We start from the raw sequence: 13,677 nt of genomic DNA, 5'->3' as shown, positions 1-13,677 counted from the left end.
GTGCCACAAAAGTGCCACAAATACTGCCTAAACAAAATACTGATTTTGTGCACTTTATTTACTGTACCAATATTTTAAATTGGCCTTTGAACTTAGCTTTATTGCATGGCAAAAAAAGTGTTACCTTGCCAAAGCACTGACAGAGCCCACTGATCTAATGGTGTTGCTGAGCGCTCCAAATGCAATCTTTGCATGCAACAATCAGGCAGCAATTGACAGCACTCTGATCTAGTGGCATACAGGCATCGTCAGATTGACAGTACTCTAGCCCAATAATGTTGGGGGATCCAGTGGGGGCGGCAGTCATATTTCAGAGTGACCGTGCCACTCTTTATCACAACCCTGCTAAAAGTGCCAGTACGTGCGCTTATTGGCGCCCCTTCAGCTGGTGGCACCCTAGGCGACCGCCTAGCTCGCCTATGCCTAGAAACGACCCTGCATACAGACATACTTCTAGGAATTGATTGGGACACACTGATAAAAGATTACAAATGAACGTCTTTAATTTTGATTGGAACATTCCAAATTAGCAGTAGATAATGAAAGATAAAAAAAAATAAAAAACACAATGTGCAACAATGACTCTTGCAGAATGAAACCAGTAACATAAAAATGCACACATAAATTAGCTTTTATGTTTTATGTTTTTTTTATGTTTAAAGCAATGTGATTATGATATGCTATAAATGAATGTTTAATAGACCTGATAAGAGCAGAAGAGTTCCCCACAATGAACATTATTGATTCACTAATGATTTCTGCCAATGAAAATGATCAATATTTGTGTTCTATCAGTATTAACCAGAGCATTATGTCGATTGTTTGCTCTCGCAGGCTCTGCTCCTCTGAGATCGTACCCTCTCCTGTCTGTGATCACACACCAGCAGCCCAGCAGCCTCCCACAGATCTCTCAGCTGTCTCCTCACCTGCCCCTTCTGTCACCCCAGCACCCGTTCACTTCCGAGCCCACAGCCAGCGAGACACCCGTCAGCATCAGCAGCGAATCAGAGACGGAGCACAGCACCCCGCGGCTGAAGAAACCCCGCCGCAGCCGCACCATCTTCACTGAGCTGCAGCTGCTGGGCCTGGAGAAGAAGTTCCAGAAACAGAAATATCTCTCCACTCCAGACAGGTCAGTGGTTGATGCGGAACCATCGCATCGCTGTGATTGCTCAGTCGAAAGGAATTTTACACGTGATCTTTTTAAGGCCAGTATTTGTGCTTCAGAAATGGTCAAAGTTATACTGGAAATATGTTAGTCACAAACATTTTATTTATTTATTTATTTGTTTAGGTATACATTTCTGGATGCAAAAAAAAATTATATAAAAAAACAATTAAAGTATAAAATAATTTGCATTAATAATAACAATAATAATAATAATAATAATAATAATGTGGGACAGACTGGAATATAACATGCAATGATAAATCTTGCACTATGAAACCAGTAACGTTAAAAAGTACACAGGATGTTGATTTTAAGAAAACAGAATATTTATAATGCTATCTATATATGAAACCATAAATGCAAATAATTCTAAATGCATATTGAACCTGAAATAAACACTAATAATAATAAGCAAATCACTGTTAGCCAAACTATTACATGGCTCTGAGTGTTGTCGTTAACGACAGTAACATTTTAACCATGCTTTGAATTGCAAAAGAAGCCTTTAAAAGAAACACTACCCCATTCAAGACAACAGGGACACAAGCCAAGAACAGCAAACACAAATGTATAACATTGATTCCATGCCAATCATTTAAAGCACACGCAGGTGTATTTAAAAAAACTTTGGGGCTTTGTACAATGAGATGAGGTAATCTACGTGTCGTAGGTCTTCTCTCATGGGATAATTTTTCGGCCTTAACACAGTTTCCATTTCAGTTTGGCTCTGCGTTTAGATTTGGATGGAGTGGATGTGTTTCCATTATAGCCCAAAGGGTGTATTTGAGTAAAAATCCCACAAAATCAGTTCTGTCCCACCTACAATGATTCAGAGCTTGTCTGCCACACACACACACACACACACATTCTCTGAATTGTTGGTCAGACACAGCCTAAGGACAGATCCAGCAAAGGAGCTGTCAGACATAATTGTCTTAAAACTGCCACCAGACGTAACAGCGAGACTTCCTCTTACTCATTCAACTTTTATTCATTCCTTTTAAGAATAAAGATGTTGCTTCTGACTCAAAGTGACTGTGTGTGTGTGTATCCGTGTGTGTGTTTTAAATGCAAACACATTAATAAGTATATACAATATGTATAAATAGATACTTTAATTGTTTATTTTGCTATTTATTTATCATGGACAATAGCTGATTTGATTATCAATGTAAATGTAAACTTTCATTGTTGTTGTTTTTCTGTCTTTACAATAAAACTGGCAATCTGGAATTCCCCATGCTTTAAATCAAATTGTAATATATTAAATAATAATAATAATAATAATAATAATAATAATAATAATAAATAATATGCAATAAATAAAATAAAATCAGATTTTAAATGCTGAATGTGAAGGGCATTTTTTCTAGATATAGCACTATAGAACATATTGATTAATAATAATATAAATAATAATAATAATAATATGTAATAAATAAAATAATCATGTCAAAATGAAATCAGCTTTAACAGTGCTCAATGTGAAGGGATTTTTTTTCTAGATGTTGCAATATAGAGGAGTAATGATTCATATTATTATGTTTTAATTGCAGTATATTGAAAATAATATAAAAAACAAACAGGCTGATATTAATTTCATTATGCGCTAAATCAGACTTATAATGACTTATAATGAAATAAACCTATGACTGATCCTGATATAGTTACCAACATATTATCCATCCCTAATTTATTAGAGAAAGTCATTTACTCAGTAATTACAAACCCAAACCCGACACAAACATGCAAAGCTACACATGAGAAGCTGGCCTGTTTGCTGGTTCCTGTCGGGGTCGGTCAGTTGGCCAGCCGTTCTCTGTGGCGGTTTTGGCTGAAGGCTGCTGAGTTCATAGAAAGGTCATGATTACTCTCTCTCTATCATCACGGCCTGCTGCTCTGCCTCAGGAATCAACTCATTAATTCATGGCTGAATGAGGAACAAGTGAGGGAAACTCCTCATCTCCTGGCAAGTTTGAGAAATGGGCCTCAAAGTGCCTCAGGTTGGTCTTCTATCAATCTCAAAGACGACCTAGGCCACACAATTAGAACATGAAAGCATTGAAAAACATGTCGCAATATGGAGCATAATGATTTATATCATGACGTTTTAATGTTTTATTTTTTATGAGGTAGAGATGATTATAATCATCTTCATCATCATTATGAATAAATGTCAGAACCCAAACTGAGCTTAAATTAGGCTCATAGTTGCAAGGAACGTGCCGGCGTTGGAATGCAGCGCGTGTGTGTGTGTGTGTGTGTGTGTGTGTGTGTATGTGTGTGTGGTTTCTCTCTGAAGAATAATAAGCACAAACACTGAGCTGCTTTTCTTACCACCAGCTACTGCACATAAAGCAGATTCAAATGACAGACAGCTAGATTGGTGATGTTTAAAAAAAACAAAAAACAACAACACTCATTTTCCTCACCACTTGTAGTCATACGTTTTGCTTAAACATAATCCACTATGATATGACAGATATGACACTTAGCAAATAAACAAATACATATTTCACGTTTTACTCTGTCATTTTACAAAGACGGGTTACGTCTTGTCATTTTACGATTTCTTTTTCTTTTTTTTAGCCGCAGTAAAAGTACTACAAATACAGTAGTGTTTCTTTGTGAATAGTGTGAAAACACATGGTGCAAAATTTAAAGGACGTTACATTAATTTTTAAATTTTCATGGAAATATTTCTAAAGAATGATCATTAATAAAATAATTAAAATTATATATTTATATTAATTATATATTATTATGTTTTATATATATCAAATAATAATAATAATAATGACAATAATAATAATAATAATAATAATAATGCATTTGTAGATTATTTAAATTTATATAAATTTACAGTTATAATACCTATGCCCACTATAATATATTTTTATGCACAATGTTTTTAAATATTAAAAGAGACCACACAATGATACATAAAGCTGTGTAGGAAATCAAAATTCAGTGCAATTACCCAATCAAAACTGTTATAAACAAGATGTGATCTGATACTCTACCATGGTACCGCCACAGTACTATTTTACCAGGACATTAACCTTCATCCAATGGAAAAACTCTTGTGTCGTCCACAACTTAGAAGAAAAGAGAGGACAAGTAGAGAATAGACAGATAAAGAGGAGGAGACGGGGAAAGACTGAAGTCAAGGGCTTTTGAGAGCAAGTGTTAATCTGCTCATTTCCAGAAGATCACTGCACCTCACAGTCACATGACTCTCTGAGAGGCTCAAGGCGAGGAGGTGCGTAATCCTGCTTGGCTGCTGTGAGCCACTTTGAAATTAGACGGAGCAGAAATCTCTGCACTTTTTTGATATCTGGATCTCCCTTGCCCTCAAATCCCATCTTGCATGTCCTCTATCACGTTACAGCAGATCAATCGCTGCATTAGTCATGCGCTGCCTGCCGAAGTGCTCCGAAACGAACCTCTGTTGCCTTCGGGCAGGTCAGGAGCTCCATGACTGGATTACCTTATTCCACGGAAGGTCTGCTGTTACATTCGGCCTGGGAAGACTCTTCGGTTCACAGCTTGGCAAACTCTTTGGATAAGTCATGCCAGCTTTGGAGATTTTGTAGTGATTCGATATACATCTGGCCACCCACTGGTTTAATGCTTAAGACAACAGGTGACTTTGGGATTTCAGTCAATTACTTTCAGTTCTGAAGTTTCCTGCCATCCCTACAGTCATTCTTGTCATTTGCTTTGGGTTTTTTTTTTTTCGGGTCAGAACGCCATTCGTAGGCTCCGCTCCTAAACCTGAGTCACTACTGCCTACATAGCTTCATAATAGTCCTCAGAAGATCCTCAGAAGTGTCTGATTTGGGATCACATATTATAATATTTGCTCCACATAGGAATAATATGCAATTTATTAAGCAAAATTAACCCCCTGTGATTGAATCTCAGGGACATTTTGTATTTATTTTTTTATTTTTATTTTGGTATCCGTGTTATGTCAAATACTTCAGTAAAAAAACAAAAACAAAAAAAAAACCTCCCAGTCTGGGGTGCGTTTCCCAAAAGCAACTATATGGTCGCAAGTTCCGTCATTACCAATAGAGTTCAATGGAACTTGCGACCATAGTTGCTTTTGGGAAATGCAACCCTGAAAAATTCTGGCTGATATCTAGGAGGAAAATATATATATAACTCATATCATATATTTATTTATATATATATATAATTTATTTAAAACTTTTTATTTATTTATTATTATTACTTATTTTATTTTTAATCAAAATCACTTGATATTAGCTTCATATTAAGCATTTCTTTATTTATTTTATTTTTAATCAAAATAACTTTAGCTTCAATAACATTAAAAGACATAACAAACCAAGCAATTTACTACTCCATAATATTCCATATTCCAATCATTTGGAGCATTTTTTTGGCTGAGCCCTGGTTGGTTTTTGACTTCATACACTTGATATTTAGGCAGCAACTATGCATGTTATAGAAACAGCACTCCTTGAAAGACTCACAATTTAATTTAATAGAGGTGATGCAATACGAATAATACAATAGTCTAAAATTAAAGGTTCATATATTTCCCCACATTTATTTGTTTGTTTGAATTTGGCCAAAATGTGTATCATAGAATGTAGCATACTAGTCTTACTTTTGGAAACACTTTTTGTCAGGATCACACCTAAAATGATGCCTTAAAATACACCATCCGTAGGCAACTCACTAGGTTTTATAACCTTTCATTTGATTTCTGCAATTTTTTATGAACTCGTGCTTTTATTGCATGTGTGTGCAGATTGGACCTGGCTCAGTCTCTGGGACTCACACAGCTCCAGGTGAAGACATGGTACCAGAACAGACGCATGAAATGGAAGAAAATGGTGAGTCAGAAGAGCTCGCATCAAGGCTAACGCCACAAGGATCGTCTTCCTTACGAGTCTAGCTCGTTAGAATACTGTCATCTTGTATCAATACAACATCTGTGTTGAAAATGCTTTGCGTGTGGAAATGGAAACTCTGAGACATATCATTAAAAATCCATTAGACAGTTTAGAGCTGCCCTCCTAAACACTCAATACAATCAGTGGGTGTACCAGCCGAAGAACCCCCCGGCTGCTGGTTGCGCGAGTGACGATTTAAAGGACAGTACAGGTCTACGTCAGCGCGATCAACCTCTCAAGCAGGAACAAAAGATCAACAGACTGTTCACCTCTGAGATAAAGAGGCGCAAACGGCCAGCCCATATGGCTATATATCTTCCCTTAATCACTGTAATTACCATCTTCACCTTTGACTAGGCCCACATTTTTCACAGCTCATGTGTGTTCATGTTTCTCTAGGTGCTAAAAGGAGGACACGAGGCTCCTACCAAGCCCAAAGGACGACCTAAGAAGAACTCCATCCCAAGCACAGAGGAGATCGAGGCCCAGGAACGGCTGACGGCCAAACTAGTGGAGGAGGAGAGGCTACAAGCCGGAGTGGAAGAAGAGGTCTTCCAATCTCAACCTCAAGATCTCAGTACATCCGCTACGTCCGAGTCCATCTGTCCAGAAACCCCGGCGCAAGAACAGGCCCCTCTGTCTCCGTCAGAAGCAATGACGACTAGCTAAACGCAGCCGTGCTGATGCACAACCAAAGACAGCTACTGAAAGACTTTGATGCTCCATGGACTTGAGCAGTTGAACGGCTCCCCAAGCCTGATTTTGAGTTGACAGTGGCCCCAAAAAGTATAGCGGTACTTTAGACACACAAATATGTGTGAATGTCATTGCAAAACAACAAAACATCAAACCAAGTGGCTTGCATAACCAAAACAGAGAGAATAATTGCACACTTCTCAGGCGAATCATTTCACAAAAATACGCTTCTTTAGGTTTTAAAAGATTAAACAGCTGGACACTGTATTTGGACGCATTCTGGTTGTCAAACTGTGGATCACGTTCATACCCGGCCAACAAAAACATGTTCTAGGAACGTTCCCATTAAGTTAAGCTATGTTCTCTGAACGTTCTGAATGTCCAGATTTTAAAATGTTTTAAAGGTCCCCTGAAATGCTTAGAAACTTGCAGCGTTACTCTATGTGTTGACGTCATTTTAATCGAAACAGGAAGACAGGGCGAGACATATCAAGCAGCCCCGCCCATTTTTAAAATAGCCAATAGCGTTAGTTTATATCACAGCTTGGGCTAGAGCCGGTCAGAGCCATTGAGCTCCATAAAGCCGCATTTGACAGGGTATGCCAGCCACAATCTCATCCATATTGCTATAAAATATAGCATTCTGTGTAGAATTCAAATAGCTCCGATACATTCTGTGGTCTGCTCCGACTCGCGCATGTGATCCGCTCCTTGCTATCGTGTCTCTGGACCAGAGCAGAGTGCGGTGGTTAGTGTGACACAGCGCGAAACCAGACTTCTTTTTTTCCTCAATGGAAAGCATATTTACACTGTTTGAATCGTTCCCTGTCCCCTATATAGTGCACTACGTGCCATTCACTGTACAGAAAATACTAATTCTGTGGACAAGTGACCGATTTCAGCCGTGGCTTCAGCATCTATTTTATAGTGTAGGTGGCGGGCGCTTCGGATTCTAGAGAGCATTTGATTGGACAGAAAGTTTGATGAGAAGCTGAAGTACGATGTGACGTCAAAAAAATCGTTGAGCCGTTTTGGCGGAAGTGACGAACTGCAAGCTTTGAATGCTTATATCTTCTAAATGCGAATTTTGTCACTGTTTTGGAGCACACTGCCTTATAGATGACTAACATATTGATACTAACACCCAAAAAGCTTTACTTTTGATTTCATGGGGACTTTAAAAACGTCTGTTCTTGGTTATTTGAATGTTAGGAGAACATTCCATTTTATCACTGTGCAACCATTTTGGGAATGTTACTTCTGAATGTCCTCTGAACGTTCAAAGTAGTAACATTTAAAAAAACGTTAGACGAACGTCCAACTGAAACGTTTCAGAAAAAAGGTCCATGAACAATGTATGGATATTGTTTTATGCTAACGTTGTAAGAACATTATTAAAGGGATAGTTCACCCAAAAATGAAAACTCTGTCATCATTGACGTTCCAAACCTGTATGACTTTCTCGTTTCTGCTGAACACAAAATAACCTATTTTAAAGAATGTTGAAGCCAGTGTCTGGTCCCCCTTTGTTTTCATACTATAAAAGACGATGGTGTCGAGCAACTGTTTGGTTACCCACATTCTTCAAGATGTCTTCTTTTGAACACACAAGAAGACATCTTGAAGAATGTGTGTAATCAAAGAATCTCAGGCGGCACCTTTTTCAACTAAAAACATAAAAAAATTGATGTGTTTTGGCCGATGATTTACACGACAACAGCGTTTCGGGAGCCTTCAAATGCAAACGATTTTCAAACGGTTCAAAGTTTTTGAAAACGATAATTGTTCGATAACAATGAATGATTAACAGGCTCAAGATTCGCTTGAACGAGGATCATTTTGACAATTCTGTCGTCTGTATGCGAAACTTTTCAAAAACACAAAAGAAAAAACGTTTTCAGTATTTAGTACAGCACTGTCACGTATAAACATACAGGTTTGGAAGAACTCGAGGTTGAGTAAATGATGACAGCATTTTCATTTTTGGGTGAGCTATTTCTAGACGTAATAACTTTGAGCAAATGTTCTATTAACGTTACCGGAAGAACGTTCCCTTTTAGCTGAGTAGTTCACCTGGGCTTTCTCTGACTTCATACATCCATTAAAAATCCAATTTGTTTGGAGATTTTGTTATCTAATGCAATGACATGTCTGCCTAAGTGTCAAATTACTTTCCACTATACATGGCGATGCAGTGATCAACATTGTAACATTGCTTTACATGTTTCTGTCATGCAGCTGCCTCTCTGAAATGTATTTTATAAAAATTTGAAAGGCATTAACATGCTGCAAGATACGCCAACATATAAAACTTAATCACACAGACTGATTTCTCGCACCAGTACAGCACCTACAAACAGAAAGTGTTCATTCTTTTCTGGGTACGTTCCTCTCTTTCCCTGTAAATATTAGCTGTTTAATTGCGCCTGTAGTTTATGGTGCACCTGTGTACTGTAGCTTGGGATTCTGTGCCAAAACACATATATCTGAGAAACTAAAGTGCCCTTTGAGGTATTTTTTCCCCCTTTTTTTAAACATCCGTGAAGCTGCTGCCATTAAAAGTTAATTGAATGGGTTAGTATGAATACCAGTGTAAACATGTACAGAGTTCTGGATTTTGCATGAGAAAATTATGCTCTTTTTAAAGCAGGATTGTCCAGTTTGGTTTAAAGATTAGCTTTATCCATTCAACATCTCAATGGATAAAGAATCTGTCAGCTTAGTATAGAAAAAGAGCATCGATTTTGAGAAAACATTAAAGGTAATATTGATTTAAGTAAACCTTCCAAAGTGCCCACTCTCTGCCAAACGACAATGTGTTTTCTCTGTTCCTGTTTGCAGAGAAAATTAGTTTCTTTTGTTCGTTTTAATGCGTGGCATAATTCAACTTCATTGTATTTCAACCGAATCCTTTCTTCAAATCACCTTTTTGTGTGTGTATAACCTATGCACGGCCGTTTAGTGCTATTCTTTGAGGCTGAAACACATGATATATGAAATACATGAACAGATGGATCATGCTAGCTATTGTACGTTTCGTCCCATTTCATTCCCGTGGTGTGGCGCAGTATGACACCACTAAGTGCAGGCTGGTTTTATTACTGTAAGAAAAACCACTTAATCTGTCAGGGACGCAAAGCAATTAATAAATCAAACTCGCACTAGTAAAACCTGCGAAAAAAACACAAACGAAAATCTGCGGGACATGTCGAAGCCCGCGGGAGCTCTGCACATGCCTACAGCTGACTGATGGCCCACAAATACATCATCACAGCCTCTATCCTGCATGTCCTAAGCTCAGTTTCCAACCGCTGTTGCCTTTTGCGTAGATCTTATTTGTATAGTTGTTGTTTTCTTGTGTTTGGCTAACAACAAATACTGAAAATATATTCCTTCTTTGATATAAAAACACTATTTTTCTGGTGTACATACTGAATTTTATTGGGTGAGTAGTTATTTTGTATTCTTTTGTTTCTTCGGAGAAGACTATATAAATAGATGTTTGATGAGAATCCCTTTTTCACCCAAACATTCTTTAATTTTTATTGTATGTGTGTGTGTGTGTGTTTGCATATTTAATAACATTGAATAAAGATGCCATTAATTTTGGAGGTCTGATATCATGATTTCTGTTTGATGATTTGCTAGAGACAAAAAAACAAACAAAAAAACAATAATAATAAATATAAAAATGGTGTAGGATTTACTCTGAAATGATCTTCATTTAAAAAATCGCTAGTAAGTTTCACAAATAATTCTAAGAAATAGCTAGTAACACATTAAATTAAATATGAAAATTGAAGTTGAAAGACTGAAATAGTATTTTATTGTAAGCATACTCCAATAATCTTTATTTACAACTTTGCAATATATATATATATATATATTTCAAAATTGCAAATAAAGATTTTTTTTTTTTTTACAGTGAAGGTGTGTCTCAAACAGCTCCCTCATTCAATAGTAAGAAATAATAATGGATTCGGTCATAGACAATATTTTTATAGTTTCAGTGCACAGATTTTCACTCCATAGGAATTCCCAGAATGCAACAGTTTGTAACCACAGTTTGCTATTACATTTCATTCATAATATGCATAAAAGAGAAACCCGTTCCTCTTGCAATCTGATACAGGTATTTCAGTTATTACAGAATTATAAAAGTTTAAAGCGATAGCTTATCCAAAAATGAAAATTCTCTTATCGTTTACCCACCATCATGACGCTGCAGACCCATACATCTTCATTCATCTTCACAACACAAATGAAGACATTGTTTATATTCTCTCGTCATTTTTTGCCCTATGCAAGTCTACATAATCAACATTTCAAATGGTAAACGGGAGCTCAAATGTGCTCAAGTAAGTGTTCGTTTATCAAGTATGCATGTTGAACATTGCAGGACGTGTGTATATTTCTTCATAGCACTGTATTTTGAACATCTGCATATACTGACACCTTGCAATTGTGTTGCAGGAATTCAGTCATCAGCATTCATGTTTTATGAATCAAGACTAGTGGCCAAATGCATGTTCATGATATGCTGACTTACATATGGAACCAGGGAGATAAATTAGACACTCAAAAGACAGTGGAAAGGGTCTTGTTACAGAGGCAAAAAGTCTATGAAAAATGTACTTAGCCATTTTATAGTCCAGGGTCAATTTTAAGACAATAAAAACGTCAATACAAGTGTAATTTACTTTGGTTGTGCCTTACAAAAAGGTAATCATTCATCATTAACTATTACACGTTTATGAGTGATGATTTGTCCTATATGTGTATTTAAAAAAAAAAAAAATCACACATCATCACATTCTTTTCTTTACTTAATTTGGTCTTAAACAAACATGTATGACTATTATAGGCTTATCTTTCTCTCCACACTTCCTTCATGTTGTCCTGTAGTGCACCTCGCTCCTCAATGACCCGCTCAAACAGGTTTGTTCCATCAAGTGCATTTTTGCTAGTTTGTAGCACAGACTGATGAGAGCAAAGGCAATCACCTCGGGCTGTGTGTGTGTTTGTGCATGTGTGAACATATGCACGTGTGTGTTTCTACGTGTGTGTGTGTGTGTGTACGAGGTAAAGGGGTCAGGGTTAAAGGTAGCTTCAAACCTGAGGCAGGGGATTACGGTTGACAGGAAGTTGCAGTGGAAATGTTGATGATTGAAGTGTCACTGATTATCAGTAAAGAGAGAGACACTGTTCAGCTTGAAGTTTTCGGGTCATGTGACACAGTTTGCAGTAGGCGATATGGGTAACACTTTACAATATGGTTCCATTCGTTATCATTATACATTATTTAACAAGAGCTAACAATAAAAAAATGCTAACGCATTTATTAATCTTTGTTAATGGTAATTTCCACATTTACTAATGCATTATTAAAATCAAAAGTTGCATTATTTAATAATAAAAAGGAACACTTAACAAACATTACTAAACAGTATAAAAAACATTTTGCTCATTGTTAGTTTATGCATTAACTAACGTTAACTCTTGGGAAACATTGTAAAGTGTAACGCAACAGATTCACATGATATTTATTAATCAGTTATAACGACTTTATAAATTCTATATATAGCTTTTTATTTTAAGAAAAGTCTCTCACAGCAAATATCCATATCTGCTTTAGAGTCTATGGCAAAATTGATATGAAATATCACATAATATGATTTAATATATAAAATATACCTGTATAGTATAAGTATAATTTGAATTGAATATGTTTATATATAAAGTGAATAGTATAATTAAATATGTAAAATATACGGCATCGACTGCATTGTTAATTTCAACATTTAATGCATTATTAAAATCAAAATCTCATCTGTTAATATTATTTAATGGCCCTGAGACATACAAATGTATCGCATATTGTTAGTTAATATTAGTTATTGCTTTAATAATATGACTTTATTGTAAAGTTTTACTGCAATATAACAGCAAATATCCATATCTGCTTTAGAGTCTATGGCAAAATTGATATGAAATATCACATAATATGATTTAATGTATAAAATATACCTGTATAGTATAAGTATAATTTGAATTGAATATGTTTATATATAAAGTGAATAGTATAATTAAATATGTAAAATATACGGCATCGACTGCATTGTTAATTTCAACATTTAATGCATTATTAAAATCAAAATCTCATCTGTTAATATTATTTAATGGCCCTGAGACATACAAATGTATCGCATATTGTTAGTTAATATTAGTTATTGCTTTAATAATATGACTTTATTGTAAAGTTTTACTGCAATATGTTTGCATGACGATTATAAATCAGTTATAATGACTTTATACATTCTTTATTACAGTAACGTTTTAGGAAAAGCACAGTAATGTAACAGTAAATGTTCATCTCTGCTTTAGCATCTATGAGTTTCTTTGAACAAAATGATTTGTGTGTAAAATCACATATAATACATTAATCATTTATGGTATAAAATATGTAATCGTATACTGCAATAAATCCCAATTATACAAAAGAACAGGGCTGCTAGCATTACATATACACTGCTAAAAAACTAACAGTTCTTTTTTTTTTTTAAGTGTCTTTATGCAGTCTGTAACGTATTGTGCAAAACTCATTAATGGCTTTTAGCTATGCAAGTAATCTTATCTAGATAAAATACCTTGTAGACTCTTGGAAGATTTATCTTAAATTCACATGATTCATAGTCAAATTTCATATTTTCCCCATTTTATTTTTAATTAAGTTAAACGTTTTATATATATATATATATATATATATATATATATATATATAATACATAGTTATGAGATTTGATGTATATATATATATATATATATATATATATATATATACATACATACACACACAGACATAGCCAAAAGTTTTGGCAG

General features: G+C 35.6%; 1 protein-coding gene across 1 annotated transcript; it reads left to right on the top strand.

Moving 5' to 3' along the window:
* Nucleotides 1-645: 645 nt before the first annotated feature.
* On the top strand, nucleotides 646-7,170 carry LOC107602111 (homeobox protein BarH-like 2). The gene is made up of 3 exons (XM_016294519.1): nucleotides 646-1,132; nucleotides 5,958-6,042; nucleotides 6,502-7,170. The coding sequence occupies exons 1-3, from the start codon at nucleotides 765-767 to the stop codon at nucleotides 6,769-6,771; spliced, it is 723 nt and encodes a 240-aa protein (XP_016150005.1). The 5' UTR covers nucleotides 646-764; the 3' UTR covers nucleotides 6,772-7,170.
* The last annotated feature ends 6,507 nt before the right edge of the window (nucleotides 7,171-13,677 follow it).

This window comes from Sinocyclocheilus grahami, unplaced genomic scaffold (genome assembly GCF_001515645.1).
Source record: "Sinocyclocheilus grahami isolate Dianchi unplaced genomic scaffold, SAMN03320097.WGS_v1.1 scaffold319.1, whole genome shotgun sequence".
NCBI lineage: Eukaryota > Metazoa > Chordata > Actinopteri > Cypriniformes > Cyprinidae > Sinocyclocheilus > Sinocyclocheilus grahami.
The sequence above is the reverse complement of the archived record's forward strand: the minus strand, read 5'-3'. Positions and strand labels throughout refer to the sequence as shown.

Bases quoted from the DNA above. Each gene is read 5' to 3' on its own strand.
- LOC107602111 (XM_016294519.1), top strand. From the start codon at position 765: ATGAAAATGATCAATATTTGTGTTCTATCAGTATTAACCAGAGCATTA. The intron at 1,133-5,957 runs GTCAGTGGTTGA...ATGTGTGTGCAG, and splicing joins TATCTCTCCACTCCAGACAG to ATTGGACCTGGCTCAGTCTC. The intron at 6,043-6,501 runs GTGAGTCAGAAG...ATGTTTCTCTAG, and splicing joins GCATGAAATGGAAGAAAATG to GTGCTAAAAGGAGGACACGA.